This window comes from Perca fluviatilis, chromosome 10 (genome assembly GCF_010015445.1).
Source record: "Perca fluviatilis chromosome 10, GENO_Pfluv_1.0, whole genome shotgun sequence".
Classification (NCBI taxonomy): Eukaryota; Metazoa; Chordata; class Actinopteri; order Perciformes; family Percidae; genus Perca; species Perca fluviatilis.
This window is the reverse complement of record NC_053121.1, coordinates 2,142,620-2,162,191: the sequence shown is the minus strand read 5'-3', so window position 1 is coordinate 2,162,191 and position 19,572 is coordinate 2,142,620. Positions and strand designations below refer to the sequence as shown.

The window sequence follows — 19,572 nt, the reverse complement described above, 5'->3', positions numbered from 1 at the left end:
AGTAGTTTGACGCATACACAGGCTGTACTCCACGGAGAAAGCATCCCAACTGGAACTGCTGCAAAGTGCAAACGCTGTCTCATTAACCGGTGATCACTGGACGTCAGTGAGTAATCGAAATTATTTAGGAGTTACTGCACACTATATTGACTATGTACAGTATATCAGCATAGGGTTTTAGGACAGTGTTGTTTGTATCGTGTTTTTTTTTACTTCTTTTGTCATTTGGGACATTGTCAACCCCCTTTTCTGTCCAGGAGAATTGTTACATTCCTTATTAGAAAAATGTAAAGGTTACAAATGTCCTGCTGTGGCATCTGGTTTTGGACCATTTTGTTTTCAACTGTATAAGCAAAGTGTTAGTGTTACATCTCAGTTAGGTTAGGTACTTGGAGGAATTGTGCAATAATGACTGATTCACACATTTTTCTTTTGTTTACAGTAAATAAATAATAAACAATTACATATCTTAAAGTCAAGTTCATAAAGTAACTTTCCTTGCATTCATTTGATTCCCAATCAAGATACACTGGTAAGAATTGCTTTCCATTGTTAAAAATGTACTCAAAAACAGTTCTGAAATGCAAAATAATACAACTTTATTCATGTGATAAATCATGCCATTAATTGCGATTATACCATGGTCTGGGTGAATACTCGATCCTGATTGGCTGCAGGGTGTCCATTAAAAAGTGATATAGGACACCTACTAAAGGAGTTCGGTGAAACTGACTGTTTACTGTTCTATATGAATGCGCTACATTAAATCAAAAAGGAAATGTGGATTTATTATTTCCAAATCGTCCTCTGAACACCGCAGGATGGCACTAAAACACACAGGCTGCAAGAAGTAAGTTCTACTGCTCCTCTGGACTGACTTTGTTTCACAGCGAATAACGTTATCTCACATCCCGTTCACTGTTCAGCTCGCTGCTTCAGGCTGCGCCGCTGCAGCCGACGGTAATCGTGGATCAAATTCTTCGTAAAAGTCGTTATATTGTTTTGGGGACAATGACATGGCTGATAGCTAGCTTGTCTTGTTGTTCAACATACTGTCAAATTATTTTTACTGATTGCCAACTGTACACAATGTTATTGACTTTGGATCTTGCTAGCATAGCGTTAGCTTTCTGGCTCGTAGCTAAACTGAAGGGTTCTATCAGCTGAGCGGACTATATAAATATCTCCGGTTGCTAAGGGAGGCAAATCGTATCTAAGGTTCTTCCTAATTCCTGGTGGACAGAACAACGTTTGCATTGCATAAGAACCTGATGGATGGGAATGATTGTTCCAGGTATTAGTCAAACCGTCAGGCGTAACCAGGGAAACGGAGTTATTGTTTGGATAAACTTTAGATTTCGATTGTAAAACTAATTAAAATATGAACTAATGTTTTAAAAATATGTTATTTGGCAAGTGACCATGGTATAAGCGGGTTAATGCCCTTCGAGGTGTCCATTGTCAGGTAGTAATGGACTTCGGCTGCGCGTCGGACGGTACACGCCTCGCCGTCGTCTATTAATACCTGACAATGGACACCTCGTCGGGCATTAACCCTTACTTAACTTAAATTAAATTTAAATTTGACGATTAATCGCGATTAAAAAAAATAATCTTTTGACAGCCCTAATATATATATACTATATATATATATATCACACACACACACACACACACACACACACACACACACACACACAGTACATATATATATATATTCCTTGTAGGTGTTTTTGATATGTGTACTTCCTTGGTGATTGCACCTTGTTAATTGCTGTTCTGAAGGTACAAATGTTTGGTACTGGTGCAATATCTGTGTGGGCAAGCACTAAAAACACTTCCCAATATCTCATTTCAACAGCCACGCATGTAGTTAACCAGCATGGAGGATGACGTTGTTAGCTGTTGATTAGTATTATCTGTGATTTGGATCTATATTACTCAGGGACTCTGTACATTAGTGTCAAGATTTGTATCAAGGGGTGATGTACAGAGGGCTATGGTTACAAGAGTTTTGACAGTCTGGTTATTTGCCATCACCACAAATGGACCCATCAAAGAGAGAATAGCTGCGCTTTGCACAGGAGTGTGCCGGAGCTGCTGATGACTCAGCAGGTGTTGAAATAACACAAGAGAAAGGGAATGTCTTGTTTGAATTAGTGGGAATGTTAGCAAGAGAGGAAAACTAGCTTCCACTTTCCCAGTGAAAGTCTTACTTACTTACTTAAAGCTACAGTTGGTAACTTTAATAAAAAAATGACACTTTATCCTGAGAGTGCTAGATGAATCAGAGATCTGTGAAAGAAGTCCTGTTCCTCTGCCTCCCCCTATTGCTTCTAATGGCATAAGTAAAACAACCAATCAGAGCCCAGGAGTCTCTAATGGCGTTTTTCCATGACATGGTACCTGCTCGACTCGCCTCTACTCGCCTTTTTGTTTTTCCATTATGATAAAAAGTCCCTGGTACCTGCTAACAGATACTTTATTTAGTATCACCTCCGTCGTGGTTCCCAGCGAGCTGAGGTGATACCAAAAGGTGACGTGAAAACCTGCAGACTACTGATTGGTCGGAGAGAATCGTCACTAATTACTGCGTCATCATTGCTAGCGACACTAAATGTGTCTTCTGGCTGTGGCAACAACAACACACCTTCGACGTTCTGCGTGTGTGTCGTGTTAGGTCACGGCAGTTTCCTGCGGCAGCTCTATGACGACCAGCCGCGCTCGCCTCACGCATGAGGCGGTACTAAATCTGCAATGGAAAATGGAGGACGGGGCACCGCGGTTGAGTCAAATAAAGCTGCTACTAGCAGTGGGTAAGCGCCATAACTGCGGTCATACTATAACTGTAACTGCAAGATCAAGATGCAGTAACCGAATCAAGATTCAGTTACTGCATTGCCTATTTCTTGCCTTAAATGTTTTCAGAAACATATTATAGTGTGCTGTTTAGCTGTAAATTGAGAATGTTGGGTTTCTGAAAACATTTGAGGCGAAATAGGCAATGCAGTAACAGAATCTTAATTCTATTTCATCAGCGCTGCCTAATTTAACAGTTTGACCGCAGTTCCCCAGCAGTCATTGACACAGTGCTACGGTCAGGATATAGTGAAAGTTTCAGCAAATATGACCAAAAAATGATTTTATAACACATACCTACTGAAGCAAATGTTGAATGCAGTAAAGAGATAGACGGCAACACGTGATATAGCCAACACTAATGTGTAAAGCCAACACTTGGCTGTTCATTTGGCATACATTACAGCAGTGTCTCACCCTAGCTATAGAAGTTTCCATCAATACTGATGTCACATTGAGGTCACAGCAGTTTAGAAGAACAAACACGGATGGAGGATGAACGCGACTGGACGCGCTGCAGGGGCCGATAACTAACAAACACAAGGATTGTGAGGTAACATGGGCCCCTTTAAAGACATATAAGAGCACCTCTGGGAATTCACCCTGGCTGAACATGCATATTCACACACATACACGAGCATACACAGGCGCTGCCTCCCTATGTGTGGGCAAAGATCCCTCTATAGAGCGAGCAGTTCATCTATTATTCATCTTCTACTCTAATAGGCCTGATATAAGTCAGCAATGTGATCTGAGGTCTGGCTGATCAAATCTGTGCAGTAGCTGTCTCTGGTCTTTACCGCACGCACGCACGCACTCACACACACACACACACACACACACACACACACACACACACACACACACCTTTAAGAAGACAGAAAGCGTTTCCACTGAAGAGGCCGGGCAATTAAAATTGACCAAACAATCACCGACTGTGAAAGAACAACAAACAAATACTTTTTTTTGTGTAATACTGTAATTAGTCGACACAAAACATAGGCAGGAGTCTTACGTTTGTACAGATTATCTGAACAACACTCCAATGGTGAGGATGAAGCCTATTTTAGAGCCAAACTTGTGCCTCTAGCTCTCTCCAAGTCATTTGAACTAGACTAGAATTATTAGCTTACCTGGCTGATGTCCATGCGTGCATCACAGCTGAGCGGCTGCGTCGACATCAGTCCGTTTGAGCCTATCATAGTGGAGAGCAAACCCCTCTCATTAATCTTCTGAATGGTGGTGCCATCAACGAAGTAGACAAGACCTCTTTTATCCACTGCAATACCTGGGCGAGAGAGAGAGAGAGAGAGAGAGAGGCAAAATGAGCTTTTGGAGATGACAGAGAGGGAGCGAGTGGGGTTGAGAGCACAAAAAGGAAAAAGGAGAAAACGAGAGAGTATCAGAGAGAAGAGATGGAGAGGAGTGAGTACGGGAGAGAAGTAAAGTGAAGAGAGGAGAGGGCTTTGGAGAGGCATCCAACTCAGTTAGACATTCAGCTCAGCAAGTGGCTGTCTTATCAAAGGCACTGCACCACAGAAATGTAATTATATTTCCATTCCAGAGCCCACTAAAGGGATTAGAACAATGCAACTGGAGGAAGAAGTTATTTGTCACATTAGATGTGAGCAGGGTGCCGCAGTGAACTTTTGACATTTGCCACTTGCGCTTATGCATCCACATTTTGCGCTAACGCATGTGCATTATAAATGTGCCGCCACGCATGAAACGCACATGTGAATGTCTGCATGTGTGCGGGCGCTTGCCTGCATTTGCACAGCACACGTGAACACTTGTTTGCGAGTGTGTTTTGCAATGAGCAGTATGCACCTGAACTGTGCTTACAGCGGAGCTCTGCTGTAGACAGTCAGCAGAGAGAAGGAGAGAAGTAAGTCCAGGTATTAAAGGTCAGGGCAGACTATGAATCATCTGTTATGGATGAGGAGCGACCTTCATCCCCGGTCTAATCTCCATACAGAGATAGAATAGCCCTTTGACTCAACTCCTCAGCAATAATCTTCCACAACTCAACCCTCACCCCTCATACCGTATGCCGCCAATTCTCCTTGATTGCTTTCACTTGGCATCTGTGACAATAAGCCATATTTCAGTATTCCTACCTGCCATCTCCAATGCATTGGGCTCGCTGTTGTGCCATTTAAAAATACTTTATGTTTATGGTTTATCATTAAGTCATGCCAGTTTTATGTACATATCCCTTTATCTCAAGCATGCCTCAAAGGATAATGGAGACAAAGCCTACTTATATATAACCACAGTCAATCACAAAACTAAATGCTGCGATACAGTATGCAACAGAGGAAACCATCAATACAGTCACACATGAAAGGAAGTAGCATGGATGGATTCAAATAGGACTACAACTAACTATTATTTTCATTACTGACTGATCTGTCAATAATTTTTTTTTTACTTTTTCTTCATCACTTTGTGGGCAGCAGAATAAGCTGAAAACACAAAATAGACATTTTCACCATATGAAATGATATGGCAAATGTGCTAGTGACACATGCTAATGTTGCAGAGATGGAGCAATTTATTTGGAGTCATATTTCTGTAAAGCAGAGAAGCTGGACCAATGAACGTTAATATTTTCCTTACTATATGACTTGAACAACTAATTGATTATCAAAATTGCTATTGGTTATGTTTCTGTCAATCACCTGACCAATTTTCAGCTCTAGATATAATGGGCTTATTGGCCCATTAAGCTGTCATTCCTGCAGCAGCCCCCAGAGAATGAAACTTAAAAAAAAAGAGACTCACAGTGTGATCTGACCATGCAGAAGAGCCAGCACATCATAATAAAAATGGACAAAGGCGCGACACCATCAGTATGCAGTACGGCTCCAACTACTCCTTTCTCATTCAGTCATCTTGTCCCATTTTTTCCTTGATTTCTATTCTGTTTCTGTCAGTTTCTCCCCTTTCAAACTCTGTCAAAGTGGATTATGTGGGGATGTGCCTGTGCTCACTTTCTGAGCCTCGGACCGCCCTTTTCCCCAGGCAGCACTAAGGTCTCATCCTCCTTGACATACAATAGCTTTCTTTACACGTGTTTCATTCAACATGTGCACACACACACAAAAACATGTGCACACACACACAAACACACACACACACACACATGCAAACAGCGCACCGCCACCACAACTACATTACCAAATGTCCTCAAACCGTTGCAACCCTGGCCCGACCCTGCGAGTCATAAATTGTGCAGGTGGAGTGGAGGTGCAGAGGGGGAGGGCCAGGGTCACTGTGTTTCCTCCAGAGGCCAGAAGGTGAACTGCAGAGCTCTCCCTTCTGGCCCCCTTCATCATCCCTCTGACACAGACAGATTACACCACCCACATAGCCCCCGCCCCAAACACCTTCCCCTCTCCTCCTCTAGCTTTCCCTCGCTCTCCATCCTCCCTAACTTGATCTTCTTCTGCTCTCTTTTTGCTCCCTATCCCATTCCCTTGTTTTTTCTTGTTGTCCTTTGCTTTGTTTCCGTTGTATCGCTTCCTCCATCTTGCCCTGTATGTTATAATTCCTAATCAAATCAGTCCTCTTTGACCCTTCAATAATGTCTGCGTTCCGTTTTCCTTTGTTCAGCCCCTTTTTTTCTTTCTTCCTTTCGTTCCCTCTCTGCCTTTTCCATTTCTCCTCCTGTCACCTGGCATTAAGCAGGAGGGACGTCTCAACCCACAGCGCTGTCTCAGCCTACTTAGATCTGAAAGTCGACACATTCTCCCAGCTCTAACGCCATCCTCGGATCCTTCTCGCTTTACTTTCACGTTTTACGCCCATTTCTCCTCCTAGAACCCTAAAGCTGTCCCTGATCTTAGAGCTCATACATCCTGCACGAGGACATGACGAGGCAGCCAGGACTCTCTCTCAATACTGATTTCTGTTCTCTCCCTCTCTGTCTCTGGATATTACTCTTTATTCTCGTCTCCTTTGGTTCTATTGACTTCCATCCTAAATTCCCTCTATTCTTTCTGTCTTGCCTTTGTTTGTGCTTTACTGAGACCCTCAGTATACATGCTCAGGATCTGCATGTCTTATGTTCGCACACGCAGCTTCTTAATAGCTGCCAATCTATCATCAACAATAAATACAGGACCGGGCTGACTTATTCATCCTCACACAAGCACAACAATGAAGAGCCGTTGCTATTATTGCTTAGGATAGGCGAAAGGATTTACGCCAGTTTGTGTTGTTTAAGAGTATTTCGTTTATTGAAAAGGCGGCAGATTAGTCCAAATTCTCCTTGTCAGGGACTGGATTTCCTGCTGTTGTGGGTAAAGCTGTGTGTTACGTTAATGGAATATACAGCCCCTCTGTAGAGCCGATGGGATACTCACAAGACATCAAAAGATTTACAGTGTATGCCTGGATGGACCTGGCACTCTCATACTCATGTTTAGAAGCTGGCAGACACACTGGTGGAGAAAGAATTGAGATAACGCAACTTCAACTCCAGAGAGACGTGGACATTTGGCTAAAGTTGGGACTGGATTTTATCACCAAAGAAAAGTGAGTTAGACGGCGTTGGGTTGACCTTGGAAAAACAGAGGGAGGGGAGAGGAGTGAAAGAGAGCATGATAAAGTGATGCTATTCACATTCATCTCAGATTTAGGGAGGAAATGCAGCCAAAGAGAAAAAGACAGACAGCACCAAAAGAGGTGTGAAAGAGGTGGGAAGTGGTGATGAGACAAAGGGACATGATGAGGAATTGCTTCAATTAACCATTACAGGCCAATCACTCTCAATCAAAGCATCTCTTTGTTCTCTGTCCTTGTCAAAAGAATATCAGTTATAAGGGCCCCCTGTGGCACTGCAATACAATCCAATCTGATGAATGCCTTGGAGAGGGGTCTTAGAGAGCATCGGCTTGATTACAGCTATTTGACGAGAAGGAGCCACCAGGGATTTTCCGTGCAGAATGTGAAGCAGAGGTGAGGGAATTTGTAAAGTGAGAAATGAGATGAGGTGAGAAAGACTAATTATAACAAAGGTTGAAGATTATGTCTCTTATTTAGCAATATTATTAGACAGCCATGTTGACATACAGTAACATCAGGATGTGGTGTTGCGTGTGTGCGTAAGTATGTGTGTGTGTGGGTGTGTGTGTGCTGCATACTGACTGCTAACACCTGAGCCCTCAAGAGTGCAGGAAGCCAGCTGTTGTTCAAGTTTCCCTTCTACAATAGTTTCCCCCTTCAAATTTTGACAGCAAAGCTGCCAAAAGAGCAGCCTCTATGGATCAAAGCGAAAGGAATTGTAAAATTGTATAGAAAACAAACACATCAGTGTCTGTCAGTCGGCGCAACAACCACCTAAGTGCAAAATAGGCAAAGGAAACCTATTTAAAAGATCTATTTATGGAGGAGAAAACATTATGTGTGCATGTATGGAAGTTCTATTTATGTCTGAGAAATGTCATGCAGCCACATGTGCATGTCGTGTATGTGCATGATGAGATTGCCAGCAGCCTGAGGAGTAAGTCATTCAATCTGCCCTCAAATATCCCCAGGCTCCGTGGGTGTTAATGATATGGACTGACATATTATTACAGCATCTAAATGATGCTAGCTGTAGCTGCTTATAGCCCAAGGCGCCTTTGTACAAAGTAACTGTGTGTGACTGACAACTGAATGTAGACAGATGGACAGTTTCACCTGCACAACTGGCCCCAGTGAGGGACTCTGGCCATAAATAAAGTCAACCAAATTAGCTGGGGACAGCCTGGAGGGTTCACTAACTGCTACAGTCCAACTGGAAGTGAAGCTGAAGCACACACTGTTTCAAAGAGTCTTTAGCTGTTTGTGTGGCTTACTGTTTCCATTCATCATTGCGCCTTGAGAACGCACAATGCTGTTTGTATGTGAAGGTGTGAATATATGTGAATGTGTCCGCGTGTCCCTGTGTGCAAGACCGTGTGGGTGTGCGTGCGTGCGGTGAAGTAGCTAGGCGAAAAGATAAGGCATGGCAGTTAATCACATTGTGCGCATATGCAAATATAGAGCAGATAAATCAGAGTGTCTGCAGATGAGAAACTCACCCCCCCTCCCCACACATACACACAGACAACTTTTTTAAAAGACACTGAGGTTGGCCATGTGCACTAAAGGGGGGTGGGTGGGGGTTGTGCACTCCATCTCATCCCTGTGAAATGGCACTGTGCACCATACTGATTTTGTGTGTACATGTGTTTGACTGCAGGGCTGTGCATGTTTGTGTGAGTTGATACAAACATGTGTTTCTCACAGTGTGTATGATTTCACACCTGCATTAAAAAATGACAGTCATGAGTATGGCTAGATTACGCCGCCATCAATCGTGCACTGGGATTCTGTACACACTGCATCAAACACTGCTCTGTGATCTCTCAGCACTGTAGTACAAGTGCTGTTTCCAATGGCTCTTATTTTTTCCCAATCAAACACTTATCATCAATCAGTACAAGATAGCGCCACGAACAAGGACGGGTGTGTATTTCTGGTAGATCTTTGGTAAGCACAAATAATTCATGCCTCTTGTAATTAATTATTCATTAAAGCCCCACAGAACAGACAGTGGCTTAGTAATTAAGTCTGAATCAGACACTGTGGCTCATCTAATTATCAACCACTATAAGTTTGTTAACATATTAACCCGCATTAATTAATAATTGATAGCTGCCTTTTTTTTTTTGCAGTCCCAGACTACACATATATGGCGAGGCGAGTAATTGCGAGCATGCAGAAAACTGGAAGGAGATTTTGAAACAGTTACATGCAAATCTTTGTGTGAATAAACTTTTTTTGGTTGTTGGTGAAAATATGCGACTTGGCAGTAATTGCCTTGTTTGATAGCAAAAGAGAGATTCAAAGCAATCACAGAGGCAGCAGACAAACTCAATTATAAAAGCAATTGAAATGCTTTGGACTAGAAAGCTCCATGAAAGGCTGAGGGGTTTGGATCAGTGCGGAGCGTCTGCAGATTATGTCGCACTGTTCAGAACATCAAACAAACACAAGGAGGTCTATCAATAGAGGCTCTTTTACCAAACGTACCATCGCAACAGCAAGCCAGTGAGGCTCTGCAATGGTTGAAAGAGAAAATGGGATCAGATAGGGGGAAACAAATGTTTTCATGAGTGAAAAAAGTGGAAAAGAGGCACTAAACTACTATAGATTGCAAATCTCCATGCACAGCTTCCACCCAAACAAAGTTTTCCCGCTTATAGTACAAAGACATCACAGTAACTGAGCCAGAGGCAACTCCAGTACAGTCTTTATCACAGATAGTTGGCTTTGCAGCCATTTTAGATTTTTCTTCCAAGTTTCCCAAAAGAACTGTGCGAATGCTTCCTTGGAGGGAGGTCTGGTCACTGGTCTCTTGGAGCACTGCAGGTGATAATGGTACCCAGGTACAAAGATTTACTGGCTCTGTTTTCCCATCCCCATAACAGCAGCTGGCCCCCCCCTCCACACTCTCACACAGGCAGGTACAATTTGACTGCCAAGCTGAACTGTGCCTGCCACTATCACTCTACTTATTCATCTTTCTGTCCGTGCTTTAAGAATCACAGCAGAAACAACCTGCATGGGTTCACTATCTCTCCCCTAATCAGAGCCCTCTCCAACCCCCCAAACCGAGACAAATGCTTCCATCTGAATGTGTGTGTGTGTGTGTTGGGCATTCACCTCGAGTAAATGCAATTTATTCCTCCACAGTGGCAAAGCTCCACTCCTCCTGTCAGCTTGCCAGGTTCCCAGTGCAGGTTGACAGGCCAGCTGCCAGCAGTGGCCATCTCGCCCAGTTAAAGTGACACGCGTGTCACAATTCCCATGATCGCACTGACGTTGCCAACCCTGACATACCTTTAACAAGGCACCCATAACTAACTCTATGTCCCTTTACTGGGAGAAGCAGATTAGGTCCAGGGACCCAGAGGCTGTCAATCAAAAACAAGCATGCACAAGCACACTGACTCGCACCGACGTTGCACCTTTGATGCACAGGCTCAGCCTTTGGCCTTGAGCTCGCATCTCTTATTGACTCTAGGCTTATTTTACTGAGACTTTTGTTAGAGAAAGCAAACAAACGCCCCCAAGGGCACCCAACCCCCTCCAACGCCCCATCACTTTGAACGCCCTTTACCCCCCGTTGAGAAACACGCTCTAGGGCTTCATTACACACACAGTGAGCTTTAGTAATCTCTCTGAAGCTACCCTACACACTCTGACTACAAACAAGGTAGCTGTCAGTCTGTATAGTGTTCTGTCGAATACATTACTTGAAAAACAGGCGTTTTACAGGTAAGGACTGGTTTTAAGTCAGCATAAATTTGCCTCTACTAAGCCCATAGAGAACATTTTCTTTGGTCCTTAGCAAACCTTGGCAGTTGGCAGACTATTTCCCTTACACTATATCTACGAGTCCTCCTCTGACCCAAGTTGATTAGGACGCAGACTCTACTTTCTGAGATGCATCCCTGTTTTTCAAAGTAGCCTAAGTTAGTCTTATCCATTTATCTGGTGGACGATGAAGTTCCAGCCACATGACATTGCATGGCATTGGGCTCACTGCAATGATCCACCTAGCACTGCCTTCAGGTCGTCAAACTATGTTTTATCGTATCACCAAACTTTTGGCTGGGTTTTTGGCTCAAGGTGACTTTTCATTTTTGACCAGTAACCATATGCAACAGGTAGAAATAATTATACCTTATAAACATAATTATTGTGCTCCAAACTATCTGGGCATATTTGATTTACTGTAAGCAGCTAAGATGCAGAAACAGGAAGTGAGCCGTTTCTCCAAATTGATTTTTCCTATAATAAAAAAAATAAAAAAAATGTATGAGTACTTTCAAAGTTACTAGTGATAGATTTCAACCAATCCTCAAAGTACCACCTCCAGGTCAAAGTTGAGATCATATTTTGGGCTGTGACACACTCATGTATTGAAAACGTTTGTTCCATTTGCCTGTTAAATTTGCCACTATTTTGTGTTTTGTTAAAAACATTTTTGGTGTCGACAGCGGAGTTCTCATTCTGTTCAGAAGCAGCTTATCATATTCCAGACTTCACGGAAAAAAACGTTTGTACTAATGCTTAAATGACCCATGTCTATATTTCCTGACTACATTGTGGTATTGCAAATAATGACTATACAAAAGTTATGTGACCTTATTATAGTGCAAAGAAAACCATCTTCCAGAGCTTTCACACCAAAAGCCTGGGTGCAACATCGCACAGAGCAACATTATTTCCAGTGGAGAGAGTAGCTGTGCTCTCCTGGCCAGCTGTGATTTTCCACCAGGTTTGGCAACCAAAGTTCAACTAAATTCAACTTTTATCACAAATATGTGGAAGTTGTGACAGCAACAATTTTACTGCATGAAAGAATGGAGGAAGATCATTTTTGCACATTTCTGAATTCAAAGAGTTATGAAACTCTGCAATAATACTGATACGGATGTAAAAAATCCCAAGCATGGCAGAAAATAGTTACCAAGTTAGACATTTATAATGTGATGGTGTAGTCTGTAGCATCCTAGGTATGCGTATTGTAGGATTAAGTGCTACTCTTCATTGTGAAAACTAGGAGCTGTTGCACATTTGTTGTTTGGGCGATTATGTTGTTTTGAAACCTTAGGACTTGTTGTGCATGTCCTCCTGTTGATAGTGTCGCCAGATCGAAAAATACTTATATGGATTTTTTTGAAAGCCATGGCAATCATATTTTGTCATTTGGGTATGTGAACTTGTTGCCCCATTCAACGACTTTCAAACTTCAAACTGTTTGGCTGTGACTTAAAGTTGACATGAGATGAAATTGGTTGAAACTTTGGCCTATCAGTAAGGAAATGCAGACACATATCACAAATTCCAATATTTTACGACAATATCTTTATTTCATGCTAAAAAAGGAAAATTATATAACTGACATATGAGTCATTTCGAGAACTTCAGAACTATTTAAAAACCTACATATAGTAGGCATGTGGTATTATACAGACTACTGTGTGTAGAGCATTTTACATTTTCATCAGTCTAATAGTTAACATTACACATTCAAGACCATGCATGAATGGGAAATTTCCAATGAAAACATACTCTAAAGCAGAGATCTTCAACAGGGGGGCCTCCAAAGTTTTTTCAAAAATGTCTTAACATGAATGCAACATATTATTAGCAAATATAAATCCCCACTGATGATGGGCTTACTGGCCTATAGCAGGGCTCGACATTAAGGCTTGTCCGCTTGTCCGGGACAAGTGGATTTTTTGTAGGGCAAGTGGAAGAGAAATTGACTTGTCCCACTGGACAAGTTAAAACTCAAACAAACTAAAATGCCATGTTAGTTCACGTCATGTGCCACTCATTACGTCTATGTTACTGATTTGAAACGATAATTTCTTTCCCCCCCAATCCCGGTCAGCGGACCGCTAACGTTAGACCCAGCCCGCTGTTCAGCTCGTTCTCTGTAAGCAATGCAGCATGAAAGCACGGTGAACCTGCCGGTGTTAGTTAGCTAACGTTAGCTTGCTAACTCCGCCTTAACGTTACCTCCTCGCCACATCGTTGACAGAAAAGGAGAGACCCGGTGCCGGTGCCTTAACCACCGTTATCTACCCGGATCGAATTGCAACGCGGTGCCACTGAAATGCCTGCGCTTCTCTTTGATGCTCCGAAAGGGCAACCTAAACATCGCCGCATGTTACGCTAGTTAACACTACACTCAACAGCAAGTAACGTTAGCCTAGCGTTAGCTAGCAGCTGGAGTAAACAGTTAAAATGCTGACAGCTAAACGGTGTAAAAGTGTGTCTGTATTTCACTGGAGAGGAACATATGACAGTGTGCAGCTGCTGTTGTCGGAAAAACACAGATGTTGCGTTCACTTGAAATTCGCCCCGCCAGCGTCGTGCTGCATTCAAAGTTGTTGTAAAATACCCTTTTCCTATCCAGTGGTTGTTTTTGTCGTTTAACAGGAACTTACTGGTGAAATAAGTTATTGTTATTACATTTTTAATAAATCATTTAATTTTGCCTTAGCAATAAACAAGCCGTTCTATAATGTCGTTTTTTTTGCTCCTTTTTGAAAAAAAATAATAAAAATATGCAGATTAAATATCAGGTAATAATCAACTGTAAAGTAGCTACACCTTTCTAAAAGGATCCTTTCGGTAAATCAGCCTCTGCCGGGTAGAAATTTTCTGAAATTGTATAAAAAAAAGTTAACACCAACATTTAGTGGCAAAATCCATTGTTATGTCTACAAAATTATTTTAGATATAGTAGAAGTTCAAGTCACCACAACCTCTGGTCAAAATATTGACTTTTTATCTCAGAATATAAACTAAGAATCTCAAAGTAATGAGAAAATTTAAAAAATTTATTTAAAAATTAAAATATTTTTTTTTTTTTTAATTTATTTTTTTTTATAAAAATATTTTTTTTTTTTTTTTTTATTTTTATTTTATATTTTTTTTTTTTTTTTTTTTTTTTTTTTTTTTTTTTTTTTATTTTTTTTTTTTTTTTTTTTTTTTTTTTTTTTTTTATTTTTTAATTTTTTTTTTTTTTTTTTTTTTTTTTATTTTTTATTTTTTTTTTTAGTATCTCAATATATTGATTTAATCTCAAAATATTGACTTAGTATCTCAATATATCGACTTACTAACTCAGAATATTGACAAAGAATCTCAAACCAATAACTTACAATCTCAATATATTGACTCAATATCTCAAAGTATCGAATTAGTATCTCAATATATTGACTAAGTAACTTAGAATATTGACTAGGAATCTGAAAGTAATGACAAACTATAAAATATTGACTTAGAATCTCAATATATTAACTTCTGCACACCGGCGTGCAACATATTACTTTGAATTATGGAGTCTGGAGATCCTTTTTTCTTGTTGAATGGGAAATCCATTGTTGGGGCACGTTTGTTTCTACTGTTTCAACAGAATTGTATTGATGTTGATAGTGTTTGGATGCTTTCAACGGTTTGTTCAAATTCTGCATTAGCAAAACATTTTTATAAAATGATGAATCTTTACCCGGACAAGTGACTTTTATGCATGGACAAGTGAAACGTTGATGTACTTGTCCGAAGGACAAGTGGCTCAAAAAGTTAATGTCAAACCCTGTAAGGTAGTCATTAAGATAGCCATTCACAGATACAGTTCATCCTAAGGATTCACTGTGTGTGTGTGTATGTTTAACATCAAAAGATGATTTATAAAATCATGCCGACAATTGTTATTTTAATAGCTTAGTATTCTATGCAAAAAAGGTATGTATAAAGGCTTTAGGCTGCCCTACACGTTACTGTAGGCCCAGTTTAATATGCAACTTCATTTTATACAATACGTAGTAGGGGTCCCTGCTCATCTCTCTTTCAGTTAACAGGTCCTTGGCCTAAAAAACATTAAAGACCCTTGCTCTAAAGTGAAAGTACCGTACGTATTTTTCACCAAAACGTCATGAATTATTATTCATGTGTGACAATGCAATACTGTTGAATAGGCTTATCAGTTCCTTATAGTAGTGAGTGAATAGTTTTAAAATGCTGGCAGTTCTGTCAGGAACACTTACATCACATACTACAGACTGTTTGCATATTTACTGCTGACTTTGTCACAAGCCAATAGGACATCGGCCATATCTCATATCGCAATTCTGTCTCCAATCATGTAAAAATTGCTCAGTGGCTGGACAAGTCCTCGCTGTACCTGTGTGCTGTGTGCTTTGCTTTATGCTTTTTTACTTCGCCCTCTGGATTTGCCGCTGGCAGCTATATTCTCAGCATTAGTTTTGGGAGAAAAAAAGTCTCTGGCAAAACTTCTTATTGGGGCTGCTCACTAATGTATGTCTGTTGCACAAACCATTGCCGATCTTCTTATTATCATGGATGCTGCAGTGAGAAAACAAGCTGTGGTAGAATTAGCATGACCCAATGGCGTCTCTCTAATTTGCATTATCATAGAGTATGCTGCTGTTTGCCTTGCTGTGTGATTAATTCATGTGTGTATCATTAATGCAGGAATGTCCAGGGGCAAAGACAAAAGCTCGGTCAATGCGAAATGAAACACAGGAGCAGGCTGCTAAAAATTGCACACACATATGCACAGACTCACACACAAATCCAATCTTAGAACTAAAAACACAGTGTGACTTATCTGATGCCCTTGTTTTGCGAAGTAGTGCTCTGTTTAAACCAACAGAAACAATGATAGTTGACCCTCTGAGACGTAAGGCAGCCACAGGGCCAGTTTAATATGCAGATGAGGTGTGATGGGACTGCTGCACGCTGCAGGATTTTGATGCACAATGCTGAGTTCTCTCGGCCTCTCTCACTTTGTCATTTCATTTACTCGTGTTCTCTCTTTCCCCTCCATCTCTCTGTTTCTCTATAAATGTCATATTATTTTTTTATTCTCTTTTGCGCTCCCTTTCTCCTTTCACTTTCCTTCTGAGCTCCCTCTTTTTCCATATTAATTTAAAGCACTCTCTCTTTTCTCTATTTTGTGAGACACAACAATCACTCTGCACTAAATGCTGTGGGAGCCAGAGGTAGAATAACAATGGCAAATTCATTCCAAAGTTATAACACAGAGCAGCTGCCATAGAGGCTGCATAGCCCTAGGAGATCTAACTTCACTGCTGTAGCCAGCAAATACAGTTTGGGAAGTGGCAGATTCCAGAAAAGTGAAATGCAGGCTGCAGTGATTAGAGCTGTGCAATTGCAGGACACTACCACTCATATGAGTCCACTGCTGGAGTAGAAGCAGGGGACCGGTGTTTGCTGAGTTAATGGTTTGAGTATGGGCTTGCTGACAGCATGGAATGCTTGATTCACACTGATGAAACAAACTGGGAAACGCTCCTATGCACAATGTCGTGTTTTCAGCCATTTCTGTAAATAAGACCGGCGCCCAATGTGTGAAGATATTTATTTGCCTAAGCTGCTTATATGTCAACCACCAGCCAAGACAGATACTGTACAGCATAAAGCCTGGCTGGTCTGAGGTTGGTGGCGAAGCAACGATGTGCCATGTAAAGCATATTAACCCCTGGCTGTGGCTATTTTTTTAGACTCCCTTGCTGTTCAACATGCTAATAACCGCAACCAGTTTAAACCCCACTGCTTCATTCGGCACCGCGGCCCTGCTATCTCAACTCCGATGGCGTGCCTTGCAGCTGTGAGGCTGAGTGAGAGGAGGACAAATTTTGTTGTGTCTGTCTGTGTGGGGAATAGCGGGACACAGAGAAAGAGTAAATAGAAAGCAGAGGAGGAGAAAAAAGAAGAGGGGAAGAGAGAGAGAGAGAGAGAGAGAGAGAGAGAGAGGCTGATGGGGCAAGAGGGAGAAATGTGGTGGCAGCATGTCAGCTTCTGATAAGGGCATTAGTCTGCCCCCTGTGGGTCGGAGTGAGAGACTGACACTGCAAACACTCACACTACCATGTGCGCACACACACACACACACACACACGCACATTTCTCTGTGGATATCAGCTTTGCTGTCTGGGACTAGTCCACAAATACCAGATAAGACCTACACATAGCAAACAACAACAACTAAACTCTCAATCACTGGAGTCACTCTCTGAACTCTTCTGTCCAAACATACACATGAAACACAGTATAGGTCATTTTTTACATACACACAACTATTATTTACCGAATGTGTGTAAGAAAAGAAAAAAAAGTACCCCTTCATGTTGGGAACAGAAGGAGTCCTGAGATGCGAGCCAAGGCTGTTTGGGTCCTGTGGGACTGACGCCTCTTTCATGTCATACATGGGATCCATCCTAAATGGAGCAAGGCCTTTTATTTACCGAGCTAATTGACTGCAGTAGCGCATGTGGAGCCAACTCTAAACAATGCCCCAGATCTTGTATTCATAAGTGAGTGTTTGAAGGACACGAGATAATCCCTGCAGCTTACGCTATGGAGGGACTATAAACTTGGGCAACGGCAGTGTGCTCAACAGTGCTGCAACATTGTTGGCGAAATTAAAATTATGGATTACTATTTTAACAACTGTTTGCCATGTTGAAACAATATTATGTGTCACAGCAGGCCTGCTGCAGCTCTGTCAACACCGGGGCACAGGGATGATTCAGCAGTGAGAAAGAAGAAAAGAAAGAAAAAGAAATGGACGGAGGGGAGGAAAACAAGGAAGGTTCTAATTTGGAGTGAGGAGCTCACCAGAGGACACAAGACAAGATCAATGGCGGAGAATCACAGAGCTGCAGCTTCAAAAAAAGTAACGGACAGATATTTCTCTGTGAAGTCTACAACTCATTACCATTGGTAAGAGGGTGTGGGAGGAGGATGAGTCTGGGCTGTGGCAGATGGATGACAGAGAACCAGGGGGCTCCAGGCAGAAATCTCCAGAGCCTTTATAAGAGCTGGTTAGTCGGAGCACAATGGCCACAGAAGAGTCTGTGAAGTGCAGCGAGTCAAAGAGTATAAAATACCTGACCGTGCGTGAACAGGAGGAGTCTTGGGACAGAATATTCTATTACTGTACAAAGACAGAGATACAGCATGTTCAAAGGTAGAAAGGGGCACGCGCAGAATAACAGTCTTCAGATCATCTGTCAGATTGTTAGAGGAATCGTCTCCAATCTTGTTTTTCTCTCATCTCCTTCCTTTGCTTTTCATCAGCTTTTCCCTCTTGCTATCTTTATGCACTCAGGAAGTTAGGGGTAATAAAAAACTTCTATCAAATTTGGAGCTTCTTTGTATTTAGAACCAGTGACGTTTGAAGAATGGAGACACTTGTGCACTACATTTGTTTACTGTGCTCCATATTGACTGGCTGTCTGCCTCCACTGTCAGGCTGCATTGCACGCACAAGCTGAGTGTGAGTGACAGAAGAGGCCATGTAGGACTGTGGGTGTAGCCTGAGTGACAGGCCTGCGGCTAAATCTTCTCTGTGACCCGGGGACTAAGAGGTGGCCAGGTGTGCGGGTGGTGATTGGTGAGGGCATAAACAAACGTTTCAGAATGTTTTATTTCTCCATTGTTCACCTATGTGTGATAGCTTTGGAAACTTTAATCCACAGCATTCCTTTTATTTTTGCATGTTTTCATTCTAAGACTAAGTGGTGGACAGGTAGTTAAATTATTATTAATAACAATACATCACTTAACTCACTAGCCAATCTATGGACAATGAATGATAGATAATATTGTTCCCTCCTCAACATCGTTCTTAATTCTTCCTCTTGTCCTTTTCTTTAATTAATATTCACTGTATATTTATTATGATACAAACTAAAGGAAATATATAACTGTATACAATGAAATATAATTTTAAAACTACATAACTATTACAAATATGTCTTATAAAAGCTTAAAAGAAGAATATTCAGAAAGAAAACGTGAGGTTGCAGCATATATACAGGAACAAGAATGTGTTCTAGTTTAACTGGGTTCCATGACCATAACAACAACAGCTGAAATAAATTATATAATATGAATAAGAAATTATCCAAACAAATCAAGCACAGCTAAATGAATTTTTGTTCATCTCCCAACAGTAAAGCCACGTTGGTTTCAGTGTCCACGGTTGCACTTTGTGTTGACACACTGTGCTAATACAGACCAGTGCAAATGACAAAAAGCCTCCCTAGTTGCAGCTTTCCTGTTGGTGACATTACCGTATTGAAGTCAGAAGAGAGCAGTAAGACT

At 41.5% G+C, this 19,572-nt stretch overlaps 1 protein-coding gene across 2 annotated transcripts in view; it reads right to left on the bottom strand.

Annotated features, from left to right (window-relative positions):
* tenm1 (teneurin transmembrane protein 1) overlaps positions 1-19,572 on the bottom strand; it is a 202,659-nt gene that overhangs the window by 31,699 nt on the left and 151,388 nt on the right. For both annotated transcript variants that reach the window (XM_039813272.1, XM_039813273.1), the window contains one exon: positions 3,993-4,147. In XM_039813272.1, coding sequence (XP_039669206.1) covers positions 3,993-4,147 — 155 coding nt within the window. The remainder of the gene's footprint in view (positions 1-3,992; positions 4,148-19,572) is intronic.